Source organism: Cynocephalus volans, unplaced genomic scaffold, assembly GCF_027409185.1.
Source record: "Cynocephalus volans isolate mCynVol1 unplaced genomic scaffold, mCynVol1.pri scaffold_35, whole genome shotgun sequence".
Classification (NCBI taxonomy): Eukaryota; Metazoa; Chordata; class Mammalia; order Dermoptera; family Cynocephalidae; genus Cynocephalus; species Cynocephalus volans.
The window spans coordinates 4,860,440-4,874,372 of record NW_026902463.1 but is presented as its reverse complement, the minus strand read 5'-3'; the positions used below and the strand labels follow the sequence as shown (position 1 = coordinate 4,874,372).

At 53.1% G+C, this 13,933-nt stretch overlaps 1 protein-coding gene across 1 annotated transcript; it reads left to right on the top strand.

Annotated features, from left to right (window-relative positions):
* Window positions 1-618: 618 nt before the first annotated feature.
* LOC134369034 (PI-PLC X domain-containing protein 1-like) lies at window positions 619-12,314 on the top strand. Its single transcript, XM_063085245.1, has 8 exons — window positions 619-745; window positions 1,585-1,702; window positions 1,809-2,055; window positions 2,177-2,231; window positions 2,316-2,458; window positions 7,065-7,220; window positions 8,508-8,691; window positions 12,076-12,314. Exons 1-8 carry the CDS (start codon window positions 619-621, stop codon window positions 12,312-12,314), a joined length of 1,269 nt encoding a protein of 422 aa, XP_062941315.1.
* The last annotated feature ends 1,619 nt before the right edge of the window (window positions 12,315-13,933 follow it).

Sequence of the window (13,933 nt, the reverse complement as noted above, 5' to 3'; positions counted from 1 at the left end):
GAACAGGGGAAAAGGTTTATTTCATATGCATGTGGTGGCCTCACAGAATGAAATGAAAACCCCAAGAGATGGTCTCTTAAACAAAGGTTGACGTGTTTGTGGAGAGGGGACTAGACAAAGGAAGGAATCTGAGCTTCTCGGAGCCATAAATCATGTGTGTGTGTGTTGGGGGGGGGGTAAGTATCTGGGGAAACTAAAGGGAGATGGGTCATTGTAGGAGGTTTGTTCAGTGGATTCCTCTCGGTGAGTCTCTGGGCTGCAGAGCGTGCAGGTCGCCTTGGTGACTGGGACCAGAGCTCCTCACGCCTCCACACACGGGGCGGTGTGGGCAGCTGTTTCTCAAGTGCTTTTGGCTCAGAACAGTCCTTATCTACCGTGGGTATTGGGGGGCACTTTCTGGTCCCCTGCATGTTTCTCAGGACCCCTCCTCGTCTCTCTCCCTCTCCCGTCCTCAGGAACCCATCTCCGATCTCCCCACAGCCCAGACCACCCTATCCTCCTCCGGGGAAGTCTGTTGATTCTTTTTTATTTCAAAGCCATGCTCCCTGTGTAACCAGTACAAGTTTTCACCCTAAAAAACCTCTTTTCTTTCCTCGGGTTGCACAGTGCTTGCTTGCAATGGGCGGCCAGGTGAGCGCTGCCAGCAGCTTCCCGAGCCTGCGCTGTGGGAACGCCAACGCGGACTGGATGACGGGGCTGTGCCCCCAGCTGTGGGACGTGCCCCTCCACCACCTCTCCTTCCCAGGTGAGGGTGAGGTCTTCTCTGCATTCCCAAGCAGGGATGCCGGCTGCAGGATCAGTCCTGGGTGTGGGGAACCCCGCAAAACACACACACACGCGCACACACAGATGCACACATGTGCACACATCTGCACACATGCGTATGCACGCACACGCATGCACGTGAGCACACAAATACAGGCGTGTACACATGCATACATGCACACAAATGTGCTTATGCACAAGCATGTGCACGTACACACAGGTATGCGCATTTGCACACATCTCCACGCACATGTGTACACACATCTACATGTATGCAGAAGCATATGCATGAACAAGCATGTACACACATGCGTGCACATATACATACACCTGTCCTTCTCTGTCTCCTTCATCTTGATTTGGCTGCAGAGGGCACGTGGTGTACCCCAGGACAGCACAGCTTTGGCAGCCATTACGGCTGAGGCATTAGTGGCTATGATCCCTGTGACTAGTCTGTCCTTGCTTTGAGGACACCGATGGGAGTTCCAGGCCCCTCACTGCTGCATTCATCATCCCCGTCAAAGGTGCATTGAGCATCTTCTGTGCTTGGAGTTCCAGTGTCAGGTTTGGCCCACCAGCAGGGCAAACTTAAATGCTCAGGGACTTCTTAATCAAAAGAAGAATGCTTGACACGAGTCTATAGCAGCAAAGGCCACGGTGGCCACTGCAGGTATGGGGATCCCAGGGGGAGGGGCCATGGTGTCCCATCTGTGCCCATGAACTCGAGCACATGTGGTTCACCCTCCACCATGGTGTGGGTGAGCCTGGATCCCCACCGCCAGCACCGCCACTGACAGCCCCCACTGCACCTGCGTGAAGGTGGGATGCTTTCTGTGGTGCTGCGCATGTGGCCCTCCAGCTACGAGGGGGCCGAGCTTCTTCTCAGCAGAGCCTGCCTTTGTGCCTGGGCCTCTCCTGCTGTCTGCGACCCATTCACGTGAGCCTGGACACTCAGTCAAACACCATTTCTCTCCGAGATGCAGTTTTGTGTGCTGGGGTTTGTTGCCTTGATGCCTATTGGGTTTCTCTGCTCACCGCCCCAGGAGGCACTACAGCTCACAGGCTCAGCTGGGGGCCATTCTGTTCTCTGGATCTGCACAGCACCCCCACTGTGGGAAGGGCCAGTGCACACCTCAAGGAAGAAAGGTCCTGTCAAGTACCCTGAACAGTGAGGCTCTGGGGTCCTCAATGCTCTGTAAACAAGGAAGCGGGCTCTTCGCTCACCTCCTGGCCAACCTCAGGCCCATCAAGGACGTGGGTCCAAGTAGCTCCAGCACCAGGTGTGGCCAGGTGCGGTTGGGGTAGGGCCACCTGAGGTGACCGGGAGGTGGGCCCAGCTGGGAGGAAGGCAGTTTGGAGGGGGAAGGGGGGACAAGCCTCCTCTGTAAAGGGGCCCAGTCTCGTCTCCCAGGAGACACTCCCCTACCAACCTTCAGACATCCTGGTGGCAGAGGACCAGGCCAAGGGTCAGGCCAGCTGACCTGTGGCCCTTGCTGCTCCAGGGTGGTCTGTGGCTCAGCTCAGGACTTGGGTTTTCCCTACACCTGCAGAATCAGATCTCCCCTTCAGCAAGATATGCTGCTCATCAGACCTCTCCCGATGGCTGAGCCTCCTGTGGCAGGTTCTGGAAGGTGCCCAGCACGGCTTCCCCATGCTGCCCTCGGTTGTCCCCACTGCCCGCAGGGCCAGCCGAGTTGGGTCTGCCCTCCTGGCTCCCTACCTCGTTCAGCATGAGGGGGCTGGTCTTGAAATGCAACGTGGAGCAAGAGAGGGAGACAGGAAAGGGACGTAGTGGTGTCTCTTTCAAAGGAGCTCATAACCAGTGCGTTCAGGTGTGACATCTGCCCCTGCGCACTCTATTCTTCATGCTTTATCAAGATGTAATTCACACACCACACAAGTCACCCATTTAAGGTGAACAATTCAGGGACATCTAGTCCATCCACAATGTTGTACAACCACCACCTCTATCTAGTTCCAGAACATTCCCACCACCCCAAAAGGAGATCCCATCCCCATCAGCAGTCCCTCCCCCCTCCCCCCTCCATAGCCCCTGGTGACCACTAATCTGCTCCTGTCTCTGTGGATTTGCCTGTTCTGGACATTTCATGTAAATGGAATCACACACTGTGTGGTCTTCTGTGTCTGGCGTCTGTCACTGAGCATCATGTGTTCAAGGTTCATCCATGTTGCAGCAGGTGTCAGAGCTTCACTCTTTTCATGGCTGTGTAATATTCCACTGTGTGGGTGGACAACATTATGTTTATATGTCCGTCTGTTTTTGTTTCTGTTTCTTGGGGTTTTTTACCGTGGTTGTTGAATCGTGTGCATCCATCTGTCCCCTGAAACATTGCCAGTCAGCACTCTCCCCACCAAAGCAATCCATGTCCTGACTTCTTCCACTCCAGGTTCCTTTTGCCTCTTCTAGAACTTTCCACCGAGGAAATCCTACAGAATATACTCAGGTATCTGCTGCTTTCCCTCTGCAATGCTGTTGAGATTCCTCCATGTGTTTGCTGACCCTGTTGGTTCTCTTCCAGAATTCTATAACCTTAAAAAAGACATTTAAATCTTTGATTCATGCACTTATTTTGGTGGAGCAGGATCTGATCTGTACTTTTTCCGGAGAGTTGCCAGTTGTTCTGCCACTTAGACTACTCCAACGGCCTCAATCCTACCGCTCGAATGGCCTGGCCGTGCGGTGCTGTCAGGACTTCAGAGAGGAGAGACCTCCCTGGGTCAGGCCTGGGCATGAGGCACGACTAGGTGTAAGAACACCTGATGCAGTGGGGAGAATGGTGTCACCTGAGAATGGGACCTTATGTGGAAAGAGGGTCTTTGCAGGTGTAATTAGTTGAGATCATCCTGAATTAGGGTGGCTGTTAATCCAATGACAGGTGTCCTCATAAGAGACAGAATAGGAGACACAGACACAGAGGAGAAGCCATGTGAAGATGGAAGCAGGGACTGGAGTGAAGTGGCCACAAGCCCAGGGATGCCTGGAGCCATCGGGAGCTGGAAGAGGCAGGAAGGATCCTCCCCCAGAGCCTCTGGAGGGAGCACAGCCCTGCCACACCTGGATGTCACACTTCTGGACTCCAGACCGAGAGGTCATAAAGTCAGTTGTTTTAAGCCCCCAGTGTTTGGCTGTGTGCTGGTCTGTCATCCCTAATACGGAAGGCCCGAGTCCCTGCATGTGGGGACGTGCAGCGTCTGGCAGCCCGCCCGCTCCCAGCTCGGCATCCGATGCCCCTGGACACCTCAGGATCCCTCCCAGCTCTCCCGCCCACTGGCTGATTTTCATGAAGGGAGCGTGTTTTCACTCCATCACCTGATACGAGGCTGCCGTTCATCTCTTTAATGCCTCTGCCTTTTGGAAATCTCAGCTATACAAACAACGTTTTCAGTGTAAAGAGCTTATTTTCAGGTAGAATTCTGGAGCTGCAGCCCCTCACTAAACTGCTGTCCCTGTTATGAAGGGCGAGGAGGTCCCAGCTCCCCTTCCTCGCACTCCCCCTGCTGAGAGGGGGCATCTCAGATGGCACAGCACAGTATGGGGTGTGTGGGGTGGGCTGGTGACTGCAGCCTTGCTGGGAGACATCCATGGGATGCAGGTTTGCAGGAGCCGTGGTGTTGACGGCCCCGTCCCAAGGCAGCAGGAAAGGGTAAAAGTGAGTTTGTCTACAATGCTTAGAAATCACTATGATGCTGTATGGCTGCTAATAATTTTAAATATATGATTTGTATCAAAATTTACCAGTTAGAAAGCACAATGAAAAACTACCCCCTCCATTTACAACAGCAATAAAATATAAAATGCGTAGAAATAAGTTGAACAATTTGCCGCATGTAGATACAGAAAACAGGCGCCATCGGTAAGGAATGTGGAAGATGTGGATGGACAGAAAGACACGTCCAGACCCTGGGAGGGAGCTCCCCGTGGGCAGAGACCTCCCACCCCAGACTGTCCCCCAGCCCCACACAGGCCCTCCGGAGACGCTTCTCTCACCCGACGCAATAACCCTCAAGTTATCTGGATTTAAAAATGTTAAGACTATCTAGAAAACTTTGGGGGGGGGAAGGAGTAAGAAAGGAGATTTGCTGTGGGAGCCACTGCTATATATTAATAAAGCTGCAGCAATAATTAAAACACCATCACACTGATTCCGTAGGCCAAGGGATCAGAATGTGGAATTTAAAAGTGGATATAATTCTAAGAACTTAACACAGTCACAAGAAGACATTTCAGATCAGTGGACGGAAAGGCCAAGTGAGACGCTTGCCTTTTATTTTGCATCTAAATGTGTTACCGGATGTTTAAAGATCAAAATGGTAAAATAAGAGAGTTCTGTGACAGTATAGAGGCAAATCTGTGGTGAGCCTTTCTAAGGATGATAGTAAATGCAAAAGCCACAGAGGAAAAGACAGATTTGACTTTATAAACAAAAATTTAAATCTTCCTTCCTTAAGAAACTGTATACACAAAAGTTAGAGACAAAAGTTAGCTCTTACAGCAGAGGCCATGGGAAGTCCCTGCGGTCACTGAATAATGTCTTAAAGATGTTCGTGTCCTGATGCCTGGAGTCTGTGAACACATGACCCTGTGGCCGATGAGTCTGAAGTTGCAATCAAATAGAATAGCTGAGATGAGGGAGAGTCCTGGCTTTAACCGGCGGCCCGAGGTCCTCACAGGGTCCTCAGAGGAGGAGGCAGGAGGGTCAGACTCAAGAGAGATTAAAGATGGTGCACTACAGGCTTTGCAGATGGAGGAAAGTGCCACATGCCCTGATGCTGGGTCTCTGGAAGCTGGAAAAGGAGGAAATGGCCTCACCTGGAGCCTCCCAGCCCTGCCACAGCCTGACCCTAACCTTAGCCCTGCGATGCATTTTGGGTGTGTGGCCTCCGGAACCATAAGGTGATTCCTCTGTGCTGTTTTAACCTGGTCACTGTGGTCATTTGCTGCAGCAGCCGCAGGACACTTGGCACCAGAAGGCCCCCTGAGGACCAGGCACTCCTGACGCTGTTGGTTTGCAGCTGAGTCCCTCCCCAGGGACTTCAGTCCCATCCCCAGGCAAGCTGCACCTGCAAGGGGCACAGAAGGGACCCAGGACACAGATCGTCCCTCTCTTGCTTCATGAGCAATTCCCACTACCCTATCCCTGGGAGCCCATCTCCACCCCAGGAAACCCAGCCCATGGCAGACATGAAACAATACGTCTCCACTCGCACAACACGCCCAGGGATGCTGGCTTGGCACAGAAAGAGATTTTACAAACCCACACCAGGAATGAGGGCTCCCCAGGGCAATACGGGAGATTCGCTGGTAGAGGTGTGGCTGGGCCCGGGAGGTGGGGTGACGAGCAGCTCGTGCAGTGTGCAGAGTCGCCTCCCTGCCCCCAGATTAGGCTCGTCTCGCTGTTCTCAGTTCACGCTCTTACTTGCTGCGGGAGGAGCACTAGAGTCTCAGTAAAAGTCACCGTCCTGCCTGTGCCCTTGCTGTGGACCCAGGACCCTTGGGTCTGCAGGTGCCCTACCTGGGGCCCACTCTGTCCATACAGGCCCTGCTCACTCCCTGCAGCTTCCAGACCTCACACCTTTGCACAGGCAGCACCTTGTGTATGGCCATGTGTGAGCTCTTAGACACGTGCACACTGGCGCACACATGCACAGTCATAGACATGCATGAGCACACACACATGCACATGTACCTGGACACACGCACAGACATGCACGCACACATGCCCACACACACATTCACACACATGTACATGCATGAGCAAATATGCAAACATGCACACAGACATACACACAGACATGCACACACAAATATACATATATACACATGCAGACATAATGCACATGTTCACACATGCAAATAGACGCATGTGCATACACAGACACATTCACACCCATGCACACTTATGCGCGTGTTCACATTTACATGGGAATGACGTGTGAACAGAGAAACGTGCACACAGACACATACACATTCGCACACATGTACATGCATGCACAAACATGCACACATGCACACTTCTCCACCCAGAAGGCTCCTGCTCTACCCTTCTCCCGCTGTACTGCGCTCCCCCCGCCTCCTCCCTCAACCATGGAGCCCTAGCCAGATGGCCTGACTGTGGTTTCTGCTAGACCGTGTGCCTCATCTATTTCCTTGTACGTGATTTGGAACATCTGTGGAGCAAGTTTTGTTCTTGGAAGCCCCTCCACAGGGGGGAGTTTCCTTGTCTTCTTGGAGCCCCCGGGAATGTCTAAAGGACAGAGCCCCTCCCTTAGCCTCCCAGGACACGCTCACGGAGATCTCAGAGTGGCTGGAGAAGCACCCCCGGGAGGTGGTCCCCCTAGCCTGCAGGAACTTTCAGGGCCTGAGCACGGACCTGCACAAGTACCTGGTCACTTGCATCCAGAACATCTTTGGGGACATGCTGTGCCCACGGGGTGTGAGTGTCCCTCCCACATCTCTCCTGGCGAGGGTGGGGGGTGTCATCTGCAGACTAGACTAGCTCCCTGGCCCCCCCACCCAGGTGTGATCCCAAGATCATCCTGGTGCGTGTGGGGCTGTGTAGTGGGGTCTTCCTGCCTCCTACGTGCAGAGTGGGCCCAGCTGGCCTGGTGGGGACGGCTGCACATGGGAAGTTTGCTCGATGGCAGCAGCAGTGTTAGTGGAGTGTCACAGACAGCAGGGAGGGCCTCAAGGCGGGTTCACAGCTGTGTCTCCTACACCTCAGGCTGTGCCCGTTACTAGTTTAGAAGTAACTGCAGGGTCGTGATACTCTGCGTAACCTGAGGGGTGCTCTCTGTGTGGGTCTCCTGGGGCCTCCTGTGAATGGCAGGGATGTGTCTGCCTCGCAGCTGTGGACCCAGAGGCCTGAGATCAGAGGCCACAGGGCCACAGTCCCCAGACCGCGCTGAGAGAGGGGGCTCCAAGCCTTGCTCCAGCGTCTGGTGGCACCTGGCTTGTGGCAGGATCCCTCCAACTGGACACGACATTCTCCCCGTGTCCCCCTTCCTATAAAGACACCCCCACAGGACTTAGGGCCACCCTACTGCACAGCGATCTCAGCGAATCACATGTGCAATGGCCTTGCTTCCACATAAGGTCCCACTCTGAGATACCGAGGGTGAGGACTTCCAGTGTGAATGGGAGAGACAGCTCACTTGGCCACACAGTTCCATCATGTGCTGATTTTCCCCTTTTCCATGGTGGCGATGGGCGGATGCTCTCGCCTAGTCTCCAGAAAGCCTGAGAAGTTAAATCTATGTCCATTTTTGGTCGAGGTTACCATTCATTTCAAACCATTTTATGGGTGGCATTTCTCCAAGGACGTCTTTAAGGCCAAGGAGAGCATCCCAGCCCGCGTGTTTTGGTGATAAAATAGAGACGACGGTGGTGCCATGAGCCCGCAGGACGTTCTGTTATGTAGAGTTCCCAGAGGAGGCGTGGGTTCCCTGCCCTCCCACCCTCTCTGCCTGGGGTCCTGACAGAGGACAGGCCTTGCTGTGGAGACCCCTCAGTAAAATGGGAGTCTCCGCCTTGGGAGACACTTTCTGTCCTTTGACAGGGACATCTGCAGCGGAAACCAACCTTCCCTGTTGTTGGAATCGCTAACAGAGGTCTCAGAGCGGGTCCTGGGGGCTTGGGGTGGGCATCGTGGGCTGGTCAGAGTGTGGGAGCCACGCACTGTGGGTGCCTCTCACTTGGCACCCAGAAACTCTGTCCCTTCCAGGAGGTGCCGACGCTGCGCCTGCTGTGGGCGCGGAGCCAGCAGGTGATCATCTTTTACGAGGACGAGGACACCATGAGCCGGCACAGGGAGCTGTCACCGGGGGTCTGCTACTGGTGGGGCAACAAAGTGAAGGTGCAGGAGCTGATCCGCTACCTGGAGGGCATGAAGAGCTGCGGCCGCCCAGGTACCTGGAGCTACTCCTGAACAGGGCCAGACTGAGGCCAGTGACACACTTCTGCAGTCTTGGGGGCACGTTGGCTTTCAGTTTTGAGTGAAAGAATTTTAAAGGTGATACATGTCACTGTGTGTGTGTGTGTGTGTGTGTGTGTGTGTGTGTGTGTGTGTGTGTGTGTGTGTGTGGTGTGCACATATGTATATGCACATGTGCATGTCTACATATATGTGCACGTGTGTGTGGACACACATGCTCACACATGTACATACGCGTGTGTATACATGACAGTACTTCAAAAAATTCACAGATTCATATTGTCTTTCAATTCAGTTTTCCCAAGAACTTTTTGAAGTGTGATGTGTGCACACGTACACACATACACATCACACCAGTGCTGAGGCATGGGAAGCTCTCACTCCCTCTCAGTCCCACATGCCCGTTTCTGCTCGGCAGCTGCTAGTCTGCAGCTCCAGGGCACAAACACGAGCACTCCATATTGATCTGCAGTGTCAGAAACATGCCACAGACGCCATAGCACACACATGCTTACAAAGGACTGGTATTTGATGCACATGTGTATACACCACGCGCTTGCTAAGTCCTGTACAGACCTGAGCATGTTAGTCTCAAAGCATCCTGTGCAGGACGCAGTCCCTTTTGCAGGTGAGATGCGAGGCCCTGGCCCTGGCCCCTGACGGTGCCACCTCGGCTCACGCCCTCTGTCTCTCTCAGCTTATCTCCGTCTCTCTGTCTCTCTCAGTTTATCTCTGTCTCTCTGTCTCTCTGTGTTTATCTCCATCTCTCTGTCTCTCTCAGTTTATCTCCGTCTCTCTGTCTCTCACAGTTTTTTGTCTGTCTCTCTCAGTTTCTTTGTCTCTCTGTCTCTCTCGGTTTATCTCTGTCTCTCTTTCTCTCCGTCTCTCCATCTCTCTCTCTAGCTCTCAGCCTCTCCCAGTTTGTCTCTCTCTATCTCAATCTCTGTGTGTCAACATCTCTCTTCTGCTATCAAGTTTAACATCTTATTTGGTTCTGACCTTCCTCGCTGCTCATCTGTGTGTAGCTCATGCATGTGACATGATTTGACGAAACCCCACCCAGAGTCCTGTTTTGCACCATGGTAGTTGACACGCATTGTGCAGAATCTTCCAGGCCCCCAGCCCCTCACACGCTCAGTGTCCCTACGTCCTTTCCCAGTGTCCGCGCCTGGCCTCTGCCCTGAGTGACGACTGGCATGGGATTCGCGTGTTTTTGTGCATTTCTTTTTCCATTTGCCTGTTTTATCCACTGCGTTTCCCTTTTTCTTAGTGGTTTGTCAGACTTCGCTGGACTTGTTGGGTCTCCAGGGACCTGGGGCACCATCATTCTCACTATGAACCAGTAGCAGGTGGCCTGGTGCCTTGTGTGCTGTTGCTTGGGCCAAACTTAGCAAACACCTCTGGCCTTTTCCTCTGAGCCAGCGTGATCTACAACTGCATTTGAAACAAACCCAGCACTGACCTGTCATGCTAACACCATGCGAGTGTTATCCCTGTCTGCCCAAGCCAGTAATGTGACGGGCCAGAGGGGCTCCACAACTGGGTGCAAGGACACCTGACGGAGGGACAGAGGCACAGAGGGACCGGGGCTGGAGGGCTGTAGACGCCAGCCAGCATAGGCTTCCTGCAGCCGGCTCCACCTGCCCCAGTGTTTCCACTAAAAACGTTCACCTTGGTGGGTTTTGTGCTCAGTGCTGCCCTTCTGTGGTTCTTTGATCAGTGGTTTGTCTTTACAGAAAGGAGTTCCTGATGTTGTGGCCATTTTGGTCAGTGTTGTCAAGCACAGTGATGAGAAACTTTCCAGAGGATGGGATTTCGGGGGAGAGGAATGCAGTCCCAAACCTGGCTGGATGTTGGAATCGACTGGTCCTATGTCATGGGTGGGGCCCAGGACGTTTACAGGGATGAGTTACCCCAGGTGGCCCTTGGGGTTGAGTGAGTAGACAGTGTGCTGTATCCACACAGTGGAATACTATGCAGCCATGAAAAGGAACAGGGCTCTGACACCTGCTACAGCGTAGATGAACCTTGAACACATGATGCTCAGTGACAGACGTCAGACACAAAAGACCACACAGTGTAGGATTCTACTAACATTAAATGTCCAGAACAGGTAAATCCACATAAACAGAAAGCAGGTTGTCAGGGGCTGGGGAGCGGGAATGAGGACTGACTGCTAACGGGTACGGGGTCTCCTTTTCGGATGATGAGAATGTTCTGGAACTAGTGAGAGGTGGTGGTTGCACATATAGTGAATGCACTAAAACCCACCGAATTGGTCACTTTTAAATGGTGAATTTATAGTATGTAAATTTCACCTCAATTTTTAAAAAACTCACTGGGGTCCGTCTGGTGCAGCAGCTTTGCAAACCACATCTTGCGTCCTTCAGAGGCAGGAATCACAGGCCTGCAGCAATGAAGGGCCCCGCACAGCACAGGGTTAGGGTTGGGCTGGATCAGCCCCAACGTGCTGCTGTTCACACTGCAAAGCGTGACCCAGGAGAGATGGGTCCTGAGGGAACAGCACAAAACCAGGCACCACAGACCAGGAGCAGCTGTCTGCTGTTTTACTATCTCGCCCTCTCACGTGTATGTAATTGACAAGGTTCGAGACTTTGGAGATAAGAATGAAAAACCATTTGCAGAGAACTTTATTCTCTTAAGGTTCCAGAGGTCAGAAATCCACAAAAGGTGTCACAGGTTCTTTCAAGGCTCCAGGGAGAATGGGTTTCCTTGTCTTTCCAGCCTCTGGAGGCTACAGCAGGCCTTGGCCTAGGGCCCCACATCGAGTCTCCTTTTCTCCACCTATTTCCTTCTCCATGTCACCTACTCTTCTTCTGTATTCAAATCTTCCTGTCCCCCTCCTATAAAGACACTGTGATGACACTGGACCTGCCCAGATAATCCAGAACAATCTCCCATCTCAGGATCTTCAACTGAATCTCATCTGCAAAGTCTCCTTTGCCGAGTAAAGTCACATATTCATATGTTCCAAGTATTGAGACATGCACAACTTTGGGGACATAATTCTGTACACCACATGGGGATTAGGATGTGGACATCTTTGGGGACATTATTCTACCACATGGGGATTAGGACGTGGGCATCTTTGGGGACATTATTCTGTCTACCACATGGGGATTAGGATGTGGACATCTTTGAGGCCAATGGTCAGGCCAGCGTCCTCTGTAACAAAGTCCAACTAATATGAGGCCTCTGCTGAGCATTGTGCCGTCAGAACTCTAACTTCTGAAATGGGTAATGGGGAAGACAAGCGGGTGACGGTGGCAGTGTGAGACGGGACATATGCAGCAGCGTGCGTGTGTCGCATAATTGCTCTGCCACTTCCTTATTTCAGGCGGGTTGTTTGTGGCTGGCATCAAACTTACGGAGAACCTGGAATACATCCTGGTGCATCCGTGTGAGTCCCTGCAGAAGATGACGGTGCCCGAAGTGCCGTACCTGAGCACCTGGGTCCGAGCGCAGTGCCCGGGGCTGGGCTCACGGTGCACCAACGTCATCGCGGGTGACTTCATCGGCGCGGACAGTTTCGTCAGTGACGTCATCAGACTCAACGAGAAGCTGCTTTGGTGCTGACGAAGCTCAGTACGGGGCGGGTCGAATATTCAACCATAATCCTTCAAGTATCGCGCTCTTGTTTCGGCCAAGTACCGGTGAGAGCAGGGGTCTGGGAGTTTGGGGCGAGGCCAGCACGGCCTCCTGCCACCTGCCCTCGTTACCCTCCAGTTTCGACGCGGGATGGAGTCAACGTACATGCTGATGGCTAAAGATGACTACGCGGCAGCACCTTCAAAGGAAGACGCGACTCACCTGTAAACGTGGGCTTCTCCCACCACCGCGGCCGTGGCGTGGGTGCTAACGACAACCCTCAAGTGTGTCCTTCACCTGACCACTTTCGAGAGCACCACAGTGCAGTGACGTTTGAATAGTGACAAGGCGCTCCTTAAAGTGCTCACGACTGTGATGCTGGCGGAGTAGGACTAAGGGGGTTGAAACCCTACCGAGAAACACATTTTTTTTAAAGAGAACGAGGGTTACCTATTTTTAATTCTGATGAAATCACAGACTGTTCCCCTAGGCCAAGGGGATTCTTGGGTGCTCGCTGGTTTTGCTTTGGCTTTTCCAGCTGTTCATAGGAACAAATTTAATGAGATGTTTGAGGACTTACACAGATGGGGATGACGGGCCGTGTACGAGATCGGTGTCGAACACACGCTCCTCACGTGTCCCCCGGGCCTCCCTGTGCTGTTCTTATGTGCAGGAGTAAGAACACAGGTGTGAGCGGCACAGCACAGGTATTTTGGGCCCCCGTGCCACAGCCATGCTGTGACCTCGCTGTCACAGCTGTTTCTCACGTCTTCTCTCTCACCTGCCACTTCCAGTAACCTTCCTGGGCCTCCTCTGTCCACCCATCTCTCCCTCCAGGTGAGAGGCTGCGCTGCCTCCGCCAGGTGTCCCCAGTTGCCGGCTGAGATGCAAGCCCACCTGTCCTTCCTGCAGTCCCACCCTCTCTGCCTGCCAGTAACTCTTCCCTTTCCTCCAAGGCCACGGTGGGTTTGTCAGTTTTCCAACGTTTCTGCCTGTTCTGTGTTTTCTTAGATTACATTTTTGTCTGCTTGGCACCTTTCATCACAGGGCCGGCTCTATTAACTACATTTTCCTATTTCAAATTCTGGATGCTCTGGCATTTGGGGGCCTTACAGATGAGAAAAGAGACTGCCCTTCCCAGGGCCAGCAAACTCCTGAAGGTAGCCAGCGACCCACTCAGGAGCACCCTGCTCCTGTGCAGCCCCTTTTCCTAATTGTCACACACCCAGCCAGTATCTCCCTGCCCTCAGTCACCTCAGGGCTGGGTATCAGGCCAGCAGAGGACCCACAGCAAGAAGCCCACTGTGGTTTTACAAACTCACCAGCCCCGAGCTGTCCACGCAGCCTGACTTCCCCTCCTGTGGAAGCTCCAGCAAAGGCTGTGACCCAGGCTCTCTGTCGCCCCTTCCTGCCTCCTGACACACACCAGGGCTTTCCCCACAGCCCCGTGTGCGGTGATGGGCCCATCCTCTTGATTAATGTAGTAATTTCTTCTTTCAGTGGCATTGGCCTGTGTTGGCAGTTGGTCACCTCCAAATTTAAAGGCCAATGGGTACAAATGATACTCCCCCACTGTGGCCTGCCGTCCTTGGGTGATGTGACATTTT